The sequence below is a fragment of the Dendrobates tinctorius genome, unplaced genomic scaffold, assembly GCF_039654945.1.
Source record: "Dendrobates tinctorius isolate UK_male_01 unplaced genomic scaffold, ASM3965494v1 ptg000232l, whole genome shotgun sequence".
NCBI classification, from domain to species: domain Eukaryota; kingdom Metazoa; phylum Chordata; class Amphibia; order Anura; family Dendrobatidae; genus Dendrobates; species Dendrobates tinctorius.
In genome coordinates, this window is record NW_027361899.1 from 18212527 (window position 1) to 18235341 (window position 22815).

At 47.9% G+C, this 22815-nt stretch overlaps 1 protein-coding gene across 1 annotated transcript; it reads left to right on the top strand.

The window, feature by feature from the left end:
- The first annotated feature begins 232 nt into the window (after positions 1–232).
- On the top strand, positions 233–3289 carry LOC141060105 (homeobox protein Mix.2-like). Its single transcript, XM_073556386.1, has 3 exons — positions 233–374; positions 487–719; positions 1758–3289. Exons 1-3 carry the CDS (start codon positions 335–337, stop codon positions 2265–2267), a joined length of 783 nt encoding a protein of 260 aa, XP_073412487.1. The 5' UTR covers positions 233–334; the 3' UTR covers positions 2268–3289.
- Positions 3290–22815: the final 19526 nt, after the last annotated feature.

A 22815-nucleotide genomic window follows, 5' to 3' on the forward strand; every position in this document is an offset into this window, starting at 1 on the left:
GCATAAGGCTGACCATGTTTGGACATTTCCTGCTCTCTAAAACTTTTGGGATGAGCAGGGATGACATGTGTATTGAGACTCCCTTATCATCTGTTAGTTCCCCGGCAGGATACAATGACTTTTCTGGCCCTTTACAATGCCGTCTACTCTGTATTCAGAACCTATGCATCACTTTTACACCTGCAGGGCAATCTCACACCTGAGCACTTTGATCACTGGGACCGCCTATTAAGCCTTTGCTATAAAAGGTGAGCTGGATGGACTTGAGCCAAAATTAGACCTGAGGAACCCTCAACTTCTCCCAAGCCTTAGTGGCCAAGCTTGGGCTGAAATAATGGAACAAGAGCAGAATTATCAGCAAATATCTTCAAATGGTAGGTGGCATTTCTACATCTGAAAGTCCTCTTGAGGAATTTCTAATGTCTTCTTTGACCATCATGTATGTTACATCGCAATATCTAATCAATGTTGTAAATGTTCTTGTAGGAAATGTCTTCTCTTCTGACAACCATAAACCTAGTCAATCGCCACAACCCAACAGCGTGAGCCGTCCTCTACAACGGGTAGCGGCGTCGGCGAGCCAGCGACGGAAGAGGATAGTCTACTCTCCAGAACAGTTGGACGCTCTTGAGAGCCATTTCAAGAATAATATGTATCCTGACATCTACAGTCGGGAACGGCTGGCCAGGGACATGTTACTGCCGGAGTCAAGGGTCCAGGTATGAGAATTTTCCTCTTGAAATCATTTATACATATTGAATTCTCAATGCAATGGTCAACTTCTTCTGGTACCTCAGCGTGTCAATGTGGCTGGTAGCCTTGAATTTGCAAGCAGCGATCCAAAAAAGTTCTCGGATCACACAGCTGAAAAATCAAAAACAAATCTTTATTTCACACTGTAATAATGTGTAGATGGTCACATTCTTATGCGTTTCTGGCTATCAGCCTTTAGTCATAGAATGACTTTTTGACGGGTAGAAAATGTTTGCAGCATGGCGTTTTGATCCAATATTGGTTTCGGCTACATTAATGTCTTGACCTGGTGTCTGTTATATCAAGTTCCGAGGAAGAAAAACTTACTTTTTTTTTTTTTTTCTTTTGAGGTTGTCAAATTTTTTATTCCATATTTTTCTCTTTTTAAAATAGACTTGGGAGCATGATATTTAGTAGCCCTCTTCCATGGGTAAATTTGATCATACTTATAGTCCATACGGTCTCTCAAATACTTCTTTTTCTTTATTACCATGATGATCTGCTCCAGTTTAGCAATGTTATTTTTTAAGAGCATTAGTCAGACCATCAAAATTCAAATCAGAAGCAAATTTCGAGACAGACTCTGAGCTGGTCTATTTCCTCTTTTAAACTTTTCTAATTTGCCTTCTTCCTCTTTGATGATTAATTTCATTAGCTCCAAGGAGCATTTTGAAAGAATCTTCTATTCTGTGAGGAACTCATCTGAATTTTTTTTTTTTTTTTTTTTTCTCCCATACTATCATCAACAGTCCATCAGATAAGGGATATTTTGTTTCCAACCATGGCCATCCTCCTGGTTCAGGGTACCATACTGTAATACCAACTGTATCTTCCAGTCTATAACCCACTGACTATCATAATCCTAGAAGCATTTCTTATTTGTCTTCACCCATTTTGCCAAACTCTGTCCTGAAATCCAATATCTTACTAGTACAACTTTTTTTGTATTTGTTGGAATTATTATATAGGTTGTACTTAATGAACATCTCCTCCTTCCCTTACAGGTCTGGTTCCAAAATCGAAGAGCAAAGGCAAGAAGAAAAGGAATCGTGTCCACTGTTCACCATTTTAGAAGCACATTAGAAGACCATTATGTGCAGCCTTTGCCATCTGCTCCTCATCCTCCTCCCATGGTCAATCAGCAGTCAATGGCTCCTTTGCAGCAGATTCAACCGATCGGGATCGACCAGCAAGATTTCTTTAACCAATCTGGGAACACCTTAACGCATCAACATTACTCACATCTGGTGTCAAGACAGAGGCCCATCACAAAATCGTCTTCTAGTTCTTACCACCAGAGTGTCCACAATGGCTCAATTGGGAACGAATATTTGTATAATAACATGGTTCAAAATAACCAGACTATGGACTTAGGAGGACAAATTCAAAACAACCATGCCATGCAATACAATGGCTTCCCACCCAACAGGAGGTTCCCGATGCAGATGAATGGGAATACATGGCACATTCAGGCCTCCACTGCCAATTCTTCAGCCGGAGTCAAAGACTTATAGTGGTCGGCTGGGCAGCCTGTCTCCTGTAAATATAGACTGGATTGATAAAGTGGATTATATTTCTGGATGGCACTTTACTCATTGGTCTAACTTTTTTTTTTGAGCGTTGCCCACTTTTATATTATCTGGTTTTTGGGCTACAACCAGTGTGCTGGCACCTATCCTTTACTCTGAAGTTGGTTTTGCAATACACCTTTTATATAATTGCCTAAAATTATCCGTCATCCACTTCTGTCTGGATGTCCTCTAATCCCACAATCCACCGCACCGGAAGTACACCGACCGCCATATTGGAATACCCAAGTGATGGGTATTCCAATATGGCACCCGCTGATGGTACCAGGCCCTTCCGCAGAACCACCAGTGGACACCCACGCCGGATCCCCTGCCACTGGACCAGCTGCCTGACTGCATGTGCCGGATCCCACCGCTGCCTGCCTTCCCACCCACATCTGTGCAGTCACAGCTGGCAGGAAAGACCATGGCTTGCAGCCTGTGCTGGAGATGGGTTGTGGGCACCCTCTGGTGCTGCACCCCATCTCCAGCACAGGCCACAAACCACCGTCTTTCCTGCTGGCTGTGACTGCACGGAGGTGGGTGGACAGCCAGCGGTGGGATCCGGCACGTGTAGTCAGGCGGCGGGGCACGCCCCACACACACTGCCCTCCCGATGCAATCGCATCGGGCTCACCTCTAGTATGTAATATACCACAAATGGCTTCAGCGTAAAGGATAGATGCTAGCACACTGGTTGTAGCCCAAAAGCCGGATAGATATTAGAATATATAGTTTTTGTTTGCCAACATTAATTTTACAAAAAAATCAAGTATAAATGATTTCTATTTTTTTTGTATAGACTTTGTTTTTACACATCAGGCATTTTAGTATTTCTCTTGCAGTATAAAAAAAAAATAATAAAATAAAACAAAGTAAACATTTTTACACAATTTGCAACCCAAAGAAGGAAAAGTAGAGGAATTAAATTATGTGCAAATAATTAAATTTTAACTAAATTTTCAAAATGTCTCGACTTATTATGAGCAGAAATCCCCCACATTTATATGCCTTGTCAGGTACTGTTTATTAAAAAAAAAAAAAAAAGCCTAAGCTGCTGGTCCACCTGCATCCAAGATGTTTGGCACAGTACCTTGGGGAGCAGTGCGCCTCTACTGCAAAACAGGGACCTCTTACTATTGCTCCCCCCCCCCCCCCCCCATGCCACTGCAGCTGCCAGTCTCACTGGAGGAGGCAGCAAGAAGTAAGTGGCAGGTATGGCGACCATTACAACTCTAGAGTCACTGCCCACTGCTGGGGAAAGTCCAAAGCATTTTAATCAGTGACAAACGTTGAAAAATCGACCAAAAATGCCACGTATGGGGCGTGTGTGGTGGAATTAACCAGTTCAAAGCTGGACCATTTACCCCCCCCCCCCCCCCCAATCCTGACCAGGCAAAAAAAATAAAAAAATTCTTACCATACATGTAGTTTAAAGAGCTATATAAAAAAAAAAAAAATAACTTGTGTGGATATTCAAGCATTTTTTTTTTTTCCACTTAATGATCACTGTGTCTTTTTACTGACATGAGATATGAATAGCACCCCCCCCCCGATGGGTGACAATCCTGTAGTTGTTGGGTGTACACTTTAGCTGACAATTTGCCTCATCAGCCACGGTCAGTGTCGTCACCAGGTATGGCTGTTTAACCCCTTAGATGCTGATGTCAATAGCGTCTACAGCATCTAAATGGGTTAAGTGCGGGGGGGGGGGGGGCTCCTCTTTAACCCTATAGGCAAATTGAGATTACGATTGTGTGGTCTTCATGTTTACCGTGTCAATTCACGGCCTTAATCCCCCATCACACATAGCGAAGCACCAGCAATCCCAATAACGATATGAACTGGTCAGGATCGCTGGTGTGTCGCCATATGATCGCTGGTGAGCTGTCACACAGGCAGCTTCACCAGCGATCAGGACACAGTGTGACTCAGCAGCGATCTCGCTGTGTGTGTGATGGGGGCTTTAGAGCTCGCCGGTTGTAGAGGCCTGTTCAGAGGTTAGTGACATTTGGGTGGCAAAAATAATATTCTTACCCATCATGCAACTTTGCATTAATTCCTGAAATGCACCTGACGGGTTTTGAATGTGTTGGGGGTGGTGATGTTTTTAAAATGTTATCACTTCTGGGAGTTTTCCAATATATAGGACCCCCAGAGAGTCACTTCAAAATGGAATAGGTCCCTGAAAAATAAGTCTAATAAGTTTCCTTGGAAAAAAAAAAAAAAACTGACTACTACACTTTAAACCTTTTAAAAATGCTAACAAATATAAAAATTTTTTGCAGATGTAAAGCACACATGAAGGAAAGGTTATTTGTTAATGTTTTGTGTTGTGTGACTATCTGGATTAAAGGAATAATCATTAAAAGATTGAAATTTGATAAAACATCAATCTAAGGGTCCCGTCACACACAGCGATATCGCTGTGTATGACATACCAGAAACCAGCCCCCCCTGCCGGGTATCGCTGATCGTCCTGGGCCATTTTTTTTGATCGTTGACCAGCACGCAGCGGGAGACCAACGATCAGCGACGCTGGTTTCCAACGTAAACATCGGGTAACTAAGAGCCGTGTGGCTCTTAATTACCCGATGTTTACATTGGATACCAGCTTGCTCGCTGGTCCTGATCGCTGGAGGGGCTGTCTATATGACAGGTCACCAGCGATCAGCCTAACGATGTCCCAGCGATCCCATCCACGTCGTATCGTTGGTGGGGTCGCTGGGACATCGTTATGTGTAACGGGGCAGAAAAAATCACTGGGATCTAGAGAAGCGTTCCAGAGGTATTGGGTCGCCCTCCCAGGGCTGTGGGGGTAGTCGGTACCGGGCCAGTCCTTCAGAGGGGAATGTCACAGCAGCGGTGACCTGGTCCATGGCCCTGGGCGCCCATGTAAAAGGGGATTGAGTGATGGGAATAAAGTTTATAAGTGATTCGTTACGCCACCTGTGGTGTTCGGCAATGAAGATGTTAAGCCGACGCTGCAGACAGATCCTCTGGGACAGATGGTGTGGTGCAGCAGTGATGTTATAGCCCTCCACAGGCAGGGCTGTAGTCCCAGGGCAGTGTAGATAGGTGTTGGCAGTGCAGTGTACGGCACAGGGATGTAGCAGTGCCGGAGAGTTTGTAGGAAGAAGGCAAGGACACAACAGGGTGCAGTTTCTTTACCTTTACTTGGCAAATGCAGTCCAGGGTCTCGATTACAGATGGCACAGGAGCAGGATAGCCTGGAAGTGTGGCGCCCATGAGGCTTCAGTTGCCACAGAGGTACTGCACCTCCTCCTGAGGTGTGGTGCCCCACCATCCAGCTAAGGTGGGAACTCCTTACCACGTTCCAACACCTGCACCCCTCACCACAAAGTAGTGTAGCAAAGCCACATTGCGGCTCCTTGCTTAGAGAGTAGCAGAACACCTTTGGTGGTTCCCTGCTTGGAAACACGAAACGTGCTGGGAGGTGGGTGGAGTTTAGAATACATAAGAGTGGGAAGGTATAGGACTTAAGGTCAAGTCAGTCGGGGAGTCACTCAGAGGAGTGAGGAGAGAAGATCCCTAAGAGAGGGATGGAGGAAGGAGGTGCTGCAGCAGATCTCAGTGACCTGGGTCTGCTGGCATGGGAAAGGAAAGAAGGAGAAAGACATTGAACTGAAGCCTGAGCTTCCATAAGAAGGAGAGACTAGTACGGAACGTAGGAGTAAAAGGGGACAGAGGACGTGGGTTAGGAGAGAACCCTGCCTAGAAGTTCTAAGCGCAAGGCCGGGGCCCGGTCCCCGAGGTTGTATGGACACTAATGGTTCTGCAGCAGACACCGGTGGAGTAGTGGGCTGTAAATGCACTACTCCCATCTAAGGCTTGGGACCCAACAGCAACTTGGATAGTGAGCTGGGACTCAGGAGTAAGGAGTCCCCGAAGCAGGCTACAGCTGTCTGCTGTACAAGAAGAGTTCTTGGGAACATCTGTCAGGAGGCACTCAAGTGTAACTCAGTACTAGGAGTACTTCACTTAAAGGCGCTATAGAGGAGACGTTCGGAAAGGTACATGTTGGCGGAGTGTTGGAAGGGAGCATCCTATCTTGCCTGGAGGTTGACTGAGCCAAGGACCCGGAGGACACAGCACGGAGGCAGGCATCTGTGTGAACTGCAGACTGTGAGTAAAGCATTGGAACTGCATGCCCTGGTGTCCTCCACTTATTCCCGCACCACTACACCCCGCACTACTACATCTGGGTACCAGTCTCTACACCGCCTGTGCCTCTCCTCCATTGCTACATCTTCACTGCCCTGGGACTACAGCTCCACCTGTGGGGAGCTTCACCATCTTGGCTGCAACCTACCACCAGTCCCAGAGGATCTGCATGCAGCGTCGGCCTAACACCTCACTTGCCGAACACCACAGGTGGCGTCACGAACTATACATAAACTCTATTTCATTGTTCATTCATCCCCCTTTTTGCCATGGAGCCCCAGGGCCACGGACCGGGTCACAGCTTCCGTGACAACTCCCATTGAGATCAACGGGCCCGGTACCGAGTACCGCGTTAGGCCCTGGTGGGGCGCTCCAGAAGCAACTCAGGAATCTCTCTCTCAGATGGGTTGTGTAGTCTCCTTCCTAGCGCTTAGTTGAGGTACATGCAGCACTGTGTAACACTGAAGTTCCTCCTTCTTATCTTCTTTTAGAACTACCTCATATGGCAGACAGCTGTAGCCCTCTATCTCTCTTGGCCCACCCGTTGCTGTTGTGCCTCTGAGTCTTAGGTGGGAATAGAGCATTTACAGCTTCCTACTCCTCTGGTTTCTGTTGCAGGACCTTCAGTATCCATACAACACTGGAGACCAGGCTCCAGATCATGCGCTGTCACTGGGAGGGAGCTCTCTATCCTCAGCTCAACCTCCAGCTTCTCTCCACACGTCTACACTCGTTGCCCTCCTCACACTAACCGACTATATCCCTTCCTGGCCCTCAGAGAGCACGCCTCCCCCAATTCTGGTTCAGAGCTCCCTCTGCTGGCCTGGAGTGAGAACTGTGTTGCATGACATGGTTAACTGCTAGAGAGACCCTTCATTGCCTCCAAGCCTGACATCACCCTCCCTAGAGGAAGGCAATGCCACTGTGGCGACCATACTCCTGGGGGCGCCACAGTATTACCACAGAATGGAGACACTGGTCAGATTTAAAAAATTTGGCCTTGTCACTAAGGGGTTAAGTCACGGTCATATTCTCATGTTGCATTGGACTCTATTTATGTCACTGCCAAAATTGTCTGCAGTATTGGTGGAAATTAAGGGAAACAAGGTTCTTAGTCCCCATTTTTCTTACTGACCACATAGGACAATTAAAATACATTTAAGAATTAGTTCCCCATTCTGTAACAAATATTTTTATAGGAGCTAGGCTAGCAGCAGTGATTTGGACTGACAATAGTACTTTTATTTTTATTTATTTTTACACATTGTGCCCTTCCATGAAGTCACAAGACCGTGGATGGGACATTGAAATATTTCAATTTTCTCTTATTTCTCTTGTTACCGGGCTGGTGTATTTGCCCCAGTTACAGAGGAAATGCAGCGTCCAGGTGTTCTAAGACCCAGCAGCTCCTGCTCCCTCCTTATATGCAGCGATCACACACTGCTGTGCATGGACGAGGAAACGCTGTCAGCGATTATTACCACATACATAGAGCTTCTTGAATGCCGTGTATACAGTGATGGAGAAGGCAGAGACAGTAATAAGACATTTGTGCCTTCTCTATGGGGATTCTGGCTGTGACAGTCGGATACCCGCTTCTACCGATACACAATCACATGTAGCCGCACTCCTATACAGCAACATTTAGAACATCACTGCAGGAGTGGGAGTGGGAGCGGGACCAGCCAATGAAAGTCTATGGGTGGTCTGGAAGCCATTAATGAGTCTTCACCACCCATAGCAACCAATCACAGAGCAGCTTCCATTATACAAGAGCAGAATATGAAATGAAAGCTGCGTTATGATTGGTTGCTATGGGCAACAAAGACACATTTCTCAATGTCCCGTTTCTCATAAGATCAGATCGTCCTGCCGTGAATTTTGGAGCCATATGTCTGATATCTTCCCTTATTACGGCTCATGGGAGGAGAAGGATTTTCCCATAAAATATCCCCCATTATTAATAAATGCTGGGAAATGTTGGGATCTCTAGGGTGCCAACCTCCACGCTAGGTAGGGATAAGTATAGTCTAGGGTAAATGTAGGGATATTACCCCCAATTTGTGATTTATTTTGCCACCTCTGTGGCGTCCGCCTTTCTTTGAGGATTTGTCGTGTCACGTACCCCCCTTCCTTTTTTTATATAGGCATCACTATATTAGATATGTTCTATGTGGATTGTGTCTGTGCCTCCTCCATTGGTGACAGCTTATGTGATGGTGCCTGTTATGAATACAGTGCTAAGCTTTATAAGCCACGAACAGAATATTGATCTTCTTACTTCTGTTCAGTACTTGCGTCCATTTAGCGATTCACTTTAGGAGCAAGTCGCACTAGCTTATGATGATGATGAGCGGGAGTTGGTAACCTCCAGGAGAAAAAGCAAGCATTGAAAATGTGGGCGAGTGTGTGGGGAAGGGGACTTGACGGACAGACATGACTGGAAGTAGGAGGGGACGATGTGTGCACTGTAGACAGGGATTGGCAATGACAGAAAGGTAATACGGCATCTTCCGCGGCAGGCCTGCACCTGCAGGACCCAAAAGGACTTGAGCTGCCCACCTGTGGATTACAAATTTGAGACTCGGTTCAGGATCCGGGGCAGTACCAGAAGCCGGACAACATGGCTATGATACTTCAACGTTGAGAAGAGGCCCAGGTGTTTGCCGCTGCTTTGGATGAACTGGGGCTGTCTCAAATTCACCCTTGGGGGAAGCGGTGTAGACTGGAGACCGCCGCCCCCTCATACTGGACCTGGGAAGATGGGTGAAAAAGCCGACCATCGCCCCACCCAGGAGCGAGGGTGGCCCAAGTGGGAAGGCCGGCTGTGGCTGTTTGGCGCCATTCGACTGCTGTACACCGGACGGGGTGCGACGCTGCAGCTGCCGTGGCCTTGGACGCCTGGAATGGCGGCGGCGTCAAGAGGTCGAGTCTCGCTGGGAGACCTGCTTTCTGGAGCCATTGACAGCCCCCCAGACATCGAGCGGAGAGGAGGAGCGACGGTGGGCCCTGCGGGAGCAGCCACCAAGGACATAGTCTGGGAGCCTCTCCGCGGGACCCACGAGCCTGGAGGCTAACCCTGTCGGACGGCGGGGTGAAGATCGGAGGTTGCGGGAGGAGCCGTGGGGTGGCCTGTCGGAGGCCGCGGCGCCGGGGAAGGTGAGAGGTCCCCCGGCTCAGCCTCTAGCCCCCTCCACCCCGCCTCCTGCGTTCCTGTGGGCCCGGCTGCAGAGGGCTCTGCGGCGCCTCTGTTCACGTCCCCGAGCCGCCACGTCTGGTGTCGCTGGTGCGGAACCCACCGGTGGCCGTCCCTGCTACATTCCATCTTGCGGCGGTGGCCTATCCACCGCAGCCTGCCGCCGCTCTGGTCCCATCTACGACTCCGGTTGCGGCCTGCCCCGTGGCCACATCTATGTCACCCCCGGAGTCGGCTGCAGCCTGCTTGTCGGGCTCTGCGGCCTACCTGCTGGGAACCACTACTGCTCCTGCCCGTCCCCAGCGGCTGCTGGGATCTGCGGCCACCTCTGCCCTGCTCTCAACCCCGGCCGTGTCCCGCCCACTGGACTCCGAGGCCTACACCGGACCCTCCGTCTAGATCGCGGAGATCATACAGAAGAAAAAGGCCAGGGAGGGAGGTCTGGAACCTGCTCTATGAGAGAGGGGAGGCTGGCATGATGGCTTCACGATCTACGGGGCGACTTGTGTACACCAACCTGGAGAAGGGACACGGGTTCATTCGGGACCTCACAACCGGCCAGAAGGTATACATCAACGTGACTTCCATCCGTCACAGCCAACCTTTGCGGGAGGGGAACTTGGTGTCGTACTACAAGGAGTACTGTCCCCGCGGCTACTACGCGGTAGCCGTAATCGCTGAACCTGAAGGCCACTCCCTGCATCCCGGGAGCTCCACGGCTGTGGGGCCCCTTGCTACTGGCTGTCAGGAGATGGCCCGGACTGTCAGGATTTCGCTGCACTGTTGTTTGACCTTTTCTCCTGACATAGCGGAGATGTGGGGGAGGAAGTACTAATGCTAAAGGAAGGGGGAGTAGTTATATTCTGTTTTAAAGCTGCTGTGAGAAAATGTTATGTTGAACGAAAAGGGGAAAAAAAAAAAAATGAGGGGGGTTACTTCGGTTGAGTAACTCCTATTGTTATTAACCCCTTAAGCCCCAAGGGTGGTTTGCACGTTCATGACCGAGCCAATTTTTACAATTCTGACCACTGTCCCTTTATGAGGTTATAACTCTGGAAAGCTTCCATGGATCCCGGTGATTCTGACATTGTTTTCTCGTGACATATTGTACTTCATGTTAGTGGTAAAATTTTATTTATATAACTTGCGTTTGTGAAAAAAAACAGAAATTTGGTGAAAATTTTGAAAATTTGGCAATTTTCCAAACTTGAATTTTTATGCCTTTAAATCAGAGATACGGCACACAAAAAACTTAATAAGTAACATTTCCCACATGTTTACTTTACATCAGCACGATTTTGGAACCAAAATTTTTTTTGTTAGGAAGTTATAAGGGTAAAAAATTGATCAGCGATTTCTCATTTTTACAACACCATTTTATTTTTATGGACCACATCACATTTGAAGCCATTTTGAGGGGTCTATATGATAGAAAATACCCAAAAGTGACACCATTCTAAAAACTGCACCCCTTAAGGTGCACAAAACCACATTCAAGAAGTTTATTAACCCTTTAGGTGCTTCACAGGAATTTTTAGTATATTTAAAAAAAAAAAAAAAAATGAACATTTAACTTTTTTTTCACAAAAAAAATACTTCAGGTTCAATTTTTTTTATTTTACCAAGGGTAACAGGAGAAATTGGACTGCAAAAGTTATTGTGCAATTTGTCCTGATTACGCTGATACCTGATATGTGGGGGGAACCACTGTTTCAGCGAATGGCAGACCTCAGAAGGGAAGGAGCGCCATTTGACTTTTTCAATGCAAAATTGTCTGGAATTCAGATCGGACGCCATGTCGCGTTTGGAGAGCCTAAACAGTGGAAACCCCCCACAAGTGACCCCATTTTGGAAACTAGACCCCCCCAAAGGAACTTATCTAGATATGTGCTGAGAACTTTGAACCCACAAGGGCTTCACAGAAGTTTATAACACACAGTCGTACAATTAAAAAATCATATTTTTTCCACAAAAATGATCTTTTCACCCTCAATTGTTATTTTTCCAAGGGTAACAGGACCCTAAAAGATATTGTGCAATTTGTCCTGAGTGTGCTGATACCCCACATGTGGGGGTAAACCACTATTTGGGCGCATGGCAGAGCTCGGAAGGGAAGCAGCGCCATTTGACGTTTTTGGCTGGAATTGAGATCGGACACCATGTCGCGTTTGGAAAGCCCCTGATGTACCAAAACAATGGAAACCCCCCACAAATGACACCATTTTGGAAACTAGACCCCCCAAGGAACTTATCTAGATGTGTGGTGAGCACTTTCAACCCTCAAGTGCTTCACAGAAGTTTATAACGACTGGGCGTGAAAATATAAATATCGTATTTTTTCAACAAACATCATCTTTTAGTCCCCTTTTTTTTTTTTCGCCAAGGGTACCAGGAGAAATTGGACCCCAAAAGTTGTTGTCCAATTTGTCCTGAGTATGCTGATACCCCATATGTGGGAGAAAACTACTGTATGGGCACACATTGGGGCTCGGAAGGGAAGTAGTGACGTTTTGGAATGAAGACTTTGATGGAATGGTCTGCAGGTGTCATGTTGCCTTTGGAGAGCCCCTAATGTACCTAAACTATTGAAACTCCCCACAAGTGACCCCATTTTGGAAACTAGACCCCCCACGGAACTTATCTAGATGTGTGGTGAGCACTTTGAACCCCCAAGTGCTTCACAGAAGTTTATAACGCCTGGGTGTGAAAATAAAATTTTTTTTTTCCACAAAAATGATATTTTTGCCCCCAATTTTTTATTTTCCTAAGGGTAACAGGAGAAATTGGACCCCAAAAGTTGTTTTGCAATTTGTCCTGAGTATGCTGATACCCTATATGTGGGGGTAAAACACTGTTTGGGCGCATGGCAGAGCTTGGAAGGGAAGGAGCACCATTTGACTTTTTCAACGCAGAATTGGCTGGAATTGAGATCAGATGCCATGTTGTATTTGGAGAGCCCCTGATGTGCCCAAACAGTGGAAACCCCCCAATTCTAACTCCAACCCTAACCCAACACACCCCTAACCCTAATCTCAGCCCTAACCCTAGCCCTAACCCTAATCTCAGCCCTAACCCTAATCTCAGCCCTAACCCTAGCCCTAACGGGAAAATGGAATTAAATACTTTTTTTTATTTTATTATTTTTCCCTAATTAAGGGGGTGATAACGGGGGGTTTGATTTACTATTTATGGCGGTTTTTATTTTTGGCAGCTCTCGCACGCTAAAAGACGCTTTTTAATTGTAAAAATAGTTTTTGCATCACCACATATTGTGAGCTATAATTTTTCCGTATTTTGACCCACCGAGTCATGTGAGGTCTTATTTTTTGCGGGACGAGTTGACGTTTTTATTGGTACCATTTTCGGGCACGTGACTTTTTTGATCGCTTTTTATTCCGATTTTTGGGACGCAGAATGAACAAAAACCTGCGTTTCAAGAATTTCTTTTGGGGGGAGTGCGTTTACACCGTTCCGCATGCGGTAAAATTGATAAAGCGGTTTCATTCTTCGGGTCAGTACGGTTACAGCGATACCTCATGTAGGTTTTTTCATGTTTTACATAGTTATTAAGGTTGAAGGGAGACTTTAAGTCCATCTAGTTCAACCCATATCCTATCCTAACTTGCCCTAACATGTTGATCCAGAGGAAGGCAAAAAAAAACCCATGTGGCAACAGTAAGCTTCACATTGGGGAAAAAAATTCCTTCCCAACTCCACATACGGCAATCAGACTAGCTCCCTGGATCAACGCAATATTGAGGAAACTAGTGTATATACCCTGTAATATTATACTTTCCAAGAAAGGCATCCAGGCCCTTCTTAAATTTTAGTAGGGAATCACTCATTACAACATCATATGGCAGAGAGCTCCATAGTCTCACTGCTCTTACAGTAAAGAATCCGCGTCTGTGAGTATGCTTAAACCTTCTTTCCTCCAGACGTAGAGGATGCCCCCTTGTCCCCGTCACAGGTCTAAGAGTAAAAAGATCATTAGAAAGGTCTTTGTACTGTCCCCGCATATATTTATACATTGTAATAAGATCACCCCTAAGCCTTCGATTCTCCAAACTAAATAACCCCAAGTGTAATAACCTGTCTTGGTATTGCAGACCCCCCAGTTCCCTAATAACCTTGGTCGCTCTTCTCTGCACCCGCTCCAGTTCAGCTATGTCTTTCTTATACACCGGAGACCAGAACTGTACACAGTATTCTAAGTGTGGTCGCACTAGTGACTTATATAGAGGTAAAATTATGTTCTCCTCATCAGCATCTATGCCTCTTTTAATGCATCCCATTATTTTATTTGCCTTTGCAGCAGCTGCCTGACACTGGCCACTAAATGTGAGTTTGTCGTCCACCCATACACCCTGGTCTTTTTCAGTGACTGTTTTGCCCAGTGTTTTACAATTAAGCAATGAAAACCATTTTATATAAAAAATAATTATTTTTGCATCACTTTATTCTGCGAGCTATAAATTTTATTCTTTTGCGGATGACTCTGTATGGTGGCTTGATTTTTGCGGGACAAGCTGACGTTTTCAGCGATACCATGGATATTTATATGCGTCTTTTTGATCGCGCGTTATTGCACCATTTGTTCAGTGGTATGATAATCATCATTTTTTGCTTCATTTTTTAAGGGGTTCGCTAAAGGGGTTAACTAATGGGACAGTTTTATAGGGCGGGTTGTTACGGACGCAGCGATACCTAATGTGCACTTTTGTTATTTTTTTATTTTCAAAAAAATGAATTTATTGGGGAATATTTTTTTTATTTACCAATTTAGCGATTTTTTTTAAAATTATTTTTACACTTTTTTTTAACTTTATTACATTGTCCCAGGTGGGACATCACTGTCCTGTGACAGATTGCTGATCTGTCACATCACAGATCACTGTGCCGGGTGTCAGCTGTGATAATCAGTTGACACCCGGCTGCGATCAGCGGCGCTCACCACATGGGCGCCGCTGATCGCTATGACGTACTATCCCATCCCTGGGAATTAAGTCCCAGGGCACATTGACGGGATAGTACGTCTCATGGCAAAAAGGGGTTAAAGTAGTGGTAATCATATATACGGTATGTTAAAAGTTGATTTAATGAGTAGTGTGTGTAACAAAAAAAACAAAAACAAAAAAAAGTGCGTGTGTAACAGGTCCCGGGTACGAGGTAGATGTGACGAAGACGCCGACCATGACTCTTAAGTGAAGGACGAAGAGACGAAGAACATTGAACCAGACAGTGGTCCGTCAGTCAGGTCCCCGACACCACGGACACCCCAAAAGGATGGGCGGGCACCAGCGATGACCTGGTAGGCGAAAGGCCTCAGTCATGGCGTTCCGTACAGTAGAGGGTAACAGAAGGGGAGATACATGCCGTAGAGTAGTCCGGGTGGACCTCGCCAACCTGAAAGAAGTGATCACGTGGCGTGCACGCAGGCAAGTAGCAATAGGCTGCTCGGAACATGGTGCTCCCGGTTTGGTTCAGCCCCCGTGGGCGGTGGGTTTGGCCCAACGACCGGTCCGACAACAGACTGTGGACAAGCTTTAGGACGACGTAGGTAAGGGAGTACGATTGTCGGGATGACAATGGACAAAGGAAGGGGGAGTGTGGGGAAGGTGACTTGATGGACAGACTTGACTGGAAGTAGGAGGGGACGATGTGTGCACTGTAGACAGGGATTGGCAATGACAGAAAGGCAACAGCAGGGAAAGACAGAAAAGGGAGTGCAGTACCGAGATTTGACCACAAGATGGCAGGGGGAGTGTAGTTCAGAACTTAACATCAGCTTACGCTATAGAAACTGCTTAGTCATGGGGGGCGGGCAGATAGGAACCCAGGAGGGAAATTCCCAGTGAGAGGGCATAAATAGGACTGGTTGGGGCTCCAGAGGTTAGGTTAGTCCCGGGAGGAGCTCAGCAGAGGAAGACTCAGGACAGAAAACGGAGAACGGTGAAGAGCTCGACCAGGGGACTGACAGGGGAAGACAGTCAGGGGGGGTGGCCCTGACATGACATACCGCAGGACAGACGAGGCCCTGGGGGTACCGATTGGACAACGACCTCGGGCAGGTGAAGCGCTGGCGGTAGATTGGTCTAGGACAGCCCCAGCGAAAGATCCATGAGAGACGTCATCAAGACTAAAGGAAAGGTGAAAGGTACCCAGGCCTGGAAGCAGAGAGCTGTAAAGGAACTGCGGTGCATGGCTAAGGTCGTCAGGAGGACGGCCAATAAACCCGGATCTGTTACAACTGAATTCTGCCTCCGTCTCGTCTTTGCATCGTCCGGTCGTGGTAAGCAGTGGACCACCCCCCAGTCCGGGCCCCTACTACAAGTGCACCAGAAGTGACGCGTGTGTGTCGGCGCCAGTTATACTGTATGCGCTCCAGCAACCGGAAGCAGAGTTTAATCCCGGCTGTGCTTTCCATTCACCGGAAGTGAAGTGCATGCTTCTTCTGAGGAGAGCGCCATTAAAAATGGAAGCAGCCTAATGTAGCACCTCAGCAGCCCTGCATACACACACCTTGGTGCGGCTCCCCTGATGAGTCTTAACTGACGAAACACATCGGGATGGAGGCTATGGCCATCAGATGGTGAATGGCGAGCTGGGTGGAAAACCACCATGGTTACTTACCGGTAGCCGGTTTTTCCGGAACCCATGACAGCACCACCTGAGAGAGGGATCCGCCCCGCCAGGACAGGAACCTAATGAGACATAAGGGGCAGCACCTCTCCCCCGCTTCAGTTGGGTAAGGCTAGTTTCACACTAGCGTTTAAACGACGCGCGCACGGCGCCGCTAAGCCACGCCCCCTGCCGGCTCCCTGCCCGCCCCTTCCTGTCAGCGCCTCCTCCGAGCGCACAGGGCTGCATGCGTTATGCGCACCCTATCTTTAGTATAGGGTGCGCAGGCCGTGCGCAACTATGAATGTAGCGTGTGCTGCGCATTTTTGAATGTGCGCCGTGCGCGCCAAAATGCAACATGCTGCGTTCGGCGCACCTCCAAAAATGCGCAGCGCACGCTACATTCATAGTTGCGCACGGCCTGCGCACCCTATGCTAAAGATAGGGTGCGCATAACGCATGCAGCCCTGTGCGCTCGGAGGAGGCGCTGACAGGAAGGGGCGGGCAGGGAGCCGGCAGGGGGCGTGGCTTAGCGGCGCCGTGCGCGCGTCGTTTAAACGCTAGTGTGAAACTAGCCTTACAGAGCATTGAGAGGACTTCCCGGTTAGTTACATGTTTAATCCAACACCACAACACTCAAAACACCCTACTAATTGTGCACACCCATATAGTGAAAAAGGGGGGGAATGTACGGGTGCTGTCATGGGTTCCGGAAAAACCGGCTACCGGTAAGTAACCATGGTGGTTTTCCCTTCACCCATGACAGCACCACCTGAGAGATTTTTGGAGATTTCGAAACACCTTAGGGAGGGACCACCGCTTGCAGCACCCTTCTACCAAAGGTTAAGTCAGCAGAGGAGGATAGATTTAATCTATAGTGCTTAAAGAAGGTTGAAGGTGAAGCCCAGGTAGCGGCCTTACAAATCTGTTCGATTGATACCTCTGCCTTTTCAGCCCAGGAGGTCGCCACGGCTCTGGTGGAATGAGCCTTGATGCCGTCAGGAATCGGGATACCACTAGCTGAATAGGCTACACTAATGGCTTCCCTAATCCATCTAGCAATAGTCCCTTTTGAAACCCCATAGCCTTTCCTGGCACCCTGAAAAGCTACGAATAGGGACTGTGACCTCCTCCACTGGCTAGTGGCAGATATGTATTCTACAAGAGCTCTCTTAACATCTAGATTATGGAATTTTTCCTCCCCCAGATTTTTTGGATTTTCGCAAAAGGATGGAAGGACAATTTCCTGACCCCGATGGAAATCTGATACTACCTTGGGCAGATAACTGGGGTCTGTTCTTAACACTACCCTATCCTGAAAGACTTGCGTATAAGGAGGATTTACTGAGAGAGCCTGTAAGTCGCTTATCCTGCGGGCTGATGTGAGGGCTACTAACAGGATCGTTTTTAGGGTCAAAAACTTTAGGGGTAGCTGATGTAATGGCTCATACAGATCTTTTGTAAGGGCTTCTAACACCAGGTTTAAATCCCAGGGGGCTATTCTTGGTATTGGAATAGGCCTAGTTCTATGGCAGGATTTAATAAATCTGGCTATCCACCTATCTGATGCCAGTTTGCAATTGTAGAGCGCCCCTAGTGCCGACACCTGAACCTTAAGTGTGTTTACTGCTAACCCCATCTGCAACCCAGATTGTAAGAACTCTAGGATGGCACTAATCGGGGGTTCTTTTCCTAACGGCTTACCCAAGAACTGTAGGAACTTATCCCATGTTCTGCTGTAGATGTTAGTAGTCACCGGTTTCCTGCTTTTTAGCAGAGTGGCCACCAGCCCAGGGGAGAACCCCCTATCCATTAAAAGCGACCTTTCAAATTCCACGCCGTCAGATGGAATCCTTTGACCTGAGCATGCAATATTGGACCCTGAGCTAGTAGGTCCGGGATTTCTGGCAGAACCCATGGATCGGAGAGGGACATCTTCCATAGCAGAGCGAACCAGGGCCTTTTTGGCCAAAATGGAGCTATTAGAATCACCCTGGCTTGATCGTTTCTGATTTTTCTTACCACAGTTGGGATCAGAGCTACTGGAGGGGGGGGGGAACGCGTAAGCCAGACTGAAGTTCCACTGGATGTGCAACGAGTCCACTGCCCATGGATTTTCCCTCGGGTTTAGAGAGCAGAACCTTTCTGTTTGCCTGTTGTGCTTGTTTGCAAAGAGGTCTATCACCGGTTCCCCCCAAAGCTGAATTATCTTTTGAAAAATGGACCGGTTTAGCGTCCATTCTCCTTGCCTCAGGGTATTGCGACTCAGGAAATCTGCCTCTATGTTTTCTGCCCCTTTTATGTGTAGGGCTGTCACAGAGTGTAGGTGTTCCTCTGCACTGCTCAGAATGTCTGTTGCTGCTTCCATTAAGGAGTGTGATCTTGTCCCTCCTTGGTGGTTGATGTATGCCACTGCTACCTTGTTGTCTGACATGATGCGTACATCTCGACCCTGGAGTAGCGGAATGAAGTGGCTTAGGGCCTTGCCCACTGCCCACAGTTCTCTCAGGTTGGAGGATGCCTTCCTTTCTTGAGGTGTCCAGGAACCCTGACCTATGAGGCCCCTTAGGTGTGCCCCCCACCCCGAGGAGCTTGCATCTGTTAAAATTATATCTGTCGCCTGTCTGTCCCATGGTATTCCTAAGGTCAGGTTTGTCTCGTTCAACCACCAGTTGAGAGAGTCTCTGGTTTTTAAGGAAAGCTCCAGCTTTCCTTCCAAACGCCCTCTTAGCGATCTTTGTGCTCTTAGTATCTCCCCCTGGAGTTGCCGGGTGTGAAACTGAGCCCACCTGACCGCCGGAATACAGGATGTTAGGGTACCTAGTAGGGACATTGCTTTTCTTAATGTCATACATGGTTGGTTTCGGCCCGCCAAGGCCAGATTTTGCACCTTCTCTATCTTGGACTCTGGGAGCAGACACTCTTGCCTTTCTGAGTCCAGTATAAATCCTAGGAAGGTCTGTTTCTTTAGCGGTTGTAATTTTGATTTTTTGAAATTGACTATCCACCCCAACTCTTGCAAGGTGTTGATCACCTGAGTCAACTGTGCTGTACAGTGGTCCTCTGAACTGCCCACTATAAGAAAATCGTCCAGGTATGGTATTATGACCGTATCGTGAATCCGGAGAAAAGCTGTCACTTCCGCTATGACCTTGGTGAAGACCCTCGGGGCTATGGATATGCCAAACGGAAGAGCCCTGAACTGAAAGTGCCTTAGTGTGCCCTGAATATAAAGCGCTACCCTCAGGTATTTCTGGTAATCTGGATGGATAGGGATGTGATAATACGCATCCTTTAAATCGACTACGGCCATGAAGCAATCTTGATGTAGCAGCTTCACTGCCGTAGTTACTGATTCCATCTTGAAGGTCGGGTTCCTTATCCATAGATTGAGGCGTCTGAGATTTAGGATTGTCCTGAACGACTGATCCGGTTTTTTTATTAGAAAAAGGGGTGAATAAAACCCCTTTCCTTCCTGTAAGCGTGGCACCACGGACAGTACCCGCTTGTCCATCAGGCTCAGGATTTCTGTTTCTAAGGCCAGTTGTTCCTCGGTTATCTTCCTGATAGGTGTGATGACGACCACAGGTTTTGGCTGACGAATAAAGGGGACTTTCAGGCCTTCTTTTAGGATGCTCAGAATCCAGGTATTGGAGGAGATCTTTTCCCAGGCCTGGAAAAAGAGTGCCAATCTCCCTCCTACTGGAATACTGGCGTCATTGTGGTGACTTTTTTGAGGTGGAGGTGCCTCCACCAAACATAAACCCCGATTCTTTCTTCCTTTTATCCTCCCATCTTCTTCTGTCAGCGGGAGGACGCCCTCTATTGAATCTCCCCCTCCGAAAGGGCTGTCTCCTCTGATCCATAGGGAATCTGGGGAAGCCTTTTTTCTTATCGCCTGCTTTCTCCAGAATATCGTCCAAGTTCTTGCCGAACAGGAATCGACCATCGCAGGGGAGAGAGCACAATTTGGCCTTGGACTGAAGGTCACCTTGACAGCCCTTAAGCCATAACGCATGTCTAGCAGCATTTGATAGTGACGCTGCTCTGGCTGTCAATCGCATAGAGTCCGCCGAGGTATCTGCCAAAAAAGCCGCTGCCCCGTGCAAGAGATACATGTCTGATAAGATCTTCTCTCTTGGGACCCTTGACGCCAGCTTCTCTTCTAACTGCTGCAGCCAGATCATGAGGGAGCGTGCCATGCAGGTGCCCGCTATCGCCGGCTTTAGACCTCCTGCTGTCGCTTCCCATGCGTGCCTCAAATATGAGTCCGCTTTTTTGTCCAGCGGGTCTCTAAGAACCCCTGCGTCTTCCAAGGGCAGGGCAGACCTTTTGGAAGACCTGGACACCGCTGCATCTATTTTTGGGACTTTGTCCCATGTCTCCGTATCCTTGTATTCAAAGGGGTATCGTCTCTTAGAGGCGGATGGAAGGGCCCCCGATTTTTCAGGCTTTTTCCACTCTCTCAATGAGCGCCTGGATTTTCGCGTTTACTGGAAAGGTTCGTTTTTTCCTCTCCTGAAGCCCCCCAAACATGACGTCCTCTAGGGTTTTAGCCGCCCTTTCTTCCTGTAGGCCCATTGTGGTTCTAATGGCCTTTAGGAGGGCATCTGTATCTTCTACAGGGAAACATGGCTTACCCCCTGTGTCACTATCTGAGGAGTCTGAGGAGGATGATTTTTCCGCCTGAGATGATACTGACGAGGAATCTGAGGGGGAATTAGGGAAATCCTTCCTGCTTTTTTTCCTTTTTTTCAATAAGGACTTAATTGAGCCTTCCATTTCTGACCTGAGGGCAGATATTAGATTGGCTGCGAAACTAGGCACTTCCTCCGCCATAGTCCGCTGAATGCACGAAGCACAGAGATCTTTTTGCCAGTCTCTTGCCGTGGGAGATTTACATATAGCACAATCCCTATTGTTCTTCTTGCTTCCCGCTTTTCTGGGCCTTTCCTACAGGGTGAAGCATACAATAGAAAACCCCTATTAATATACTGCTAACATTCACGAAGATCACTCACCACCCGTAATCAAGGGTACCGGACTTGGAGACAGCGTCGGAGCACGTGACCCGCGCTCTTTGGACTTTGAGGAGTGCCCCGACCTGCGGCTGGGGCGACTGCTGCTTGAATGGCTTCCATGCTTTCTGCCAGAGGGCTGTGAGGGAGGCAGGGACGCTGAACGTTCCTGCTCGGACTCCATTTTGCACCACCGATCTACAGCTGTCTTCCTCCTTTTAAATTGCATGCCTCCGCCTGGTGAGCGTCTTCCTCCCCTCCCCCCTGCGACCGCCGGCCCAGCGCTTCAGAAAGCCGGCCGGCGTCGCACCCGGCGCCATTACACCGTCGCCTTCTGCTGACGTCAGCCGGTGCACCCAGCATTCCAAGCGCCGCTGACGTCAGCAGCCGGAAGACGCCAGCGTCTCTCCCCTACCACGGGGATCGAGATGCGGCGTGCGCGAGGGGAGGGCGGCGCGGTGGGGGATTCCCGGAGCCACCGGGATCCCATCCACGCCCGCACGAACCCGGAGCCCCAGGGACCCCGGGGACTGCGCTTCCAGGACCTGACGGCCGGCGCTACAGGTATGCTACCTGTTCTTCCCGCGCCGGGACGGGCCTGGGTCTCTATCTTTTCTCTTCGCCCATGACAGGCACTGCTACAGTGGGATTCCTTCCAGGACAGGAACCCAACTGAAGCGGGGGAGAGGTGCCGCCCCTTATGTCTCAGTAGGTTCCTGTCCTGGCGGGGCGGATCCCTCTCTCAGGTGGTGCTGTCATGGGTGAAGGGAAAAGGTAAATTCCCCTTATACCCGGTGAGAGCGTTCCATTTATTACTATTCTGACTTTAATATTACACTATATGTGATATACATGCATTTTCTGTTTGCTGTAATGATCTACAAATGAAAGGGATTATAAAAACTTAATTCCAGCTCAGCAAGTTGTACTATGCTCATCCACCTGGGCTCAGACACCGGCCTCACATCAAGGAGAATAGAAAAAAAAATAAATAATGGAGGTCGGCTCAACAGGACTGGATTATCTCTTTTTCCAAAAGAATTTATAGCGCATATAAAAGAAAAAGTTTCATGGTTGACATGACTCAGTCGATGCGTTTCGACTACACTAAGCAGTCCTAGTCATGAGTAAGACTGCTTAGTGCAGTCGAAACGCATCAACTGGGTCATGTCAACCATGAGAATGTTTTTTTTTATGCAATATAATTTCTTTTGAAAAATGAAAAGGAAAAAAGGAAAATCCAGTCCTGTTGAGCCAGACTCCAATTTTTTTCTATTCTCTTAAATGAAAGGGATACCAGTGGCGCTAAGATCTGAATACCTGTGTTAGGTGCAAATGTGTTTTCTGGTGATATGAGGAATATAGCACCTGAATATGCAGCGGTCCCCTCATTGCACTTCCAGGCTGGGCCTGCATGAAAGCTATTCGGTATCATTTATGTGAGCATCGAGAATAGGCCTGCTAGATTAAATAG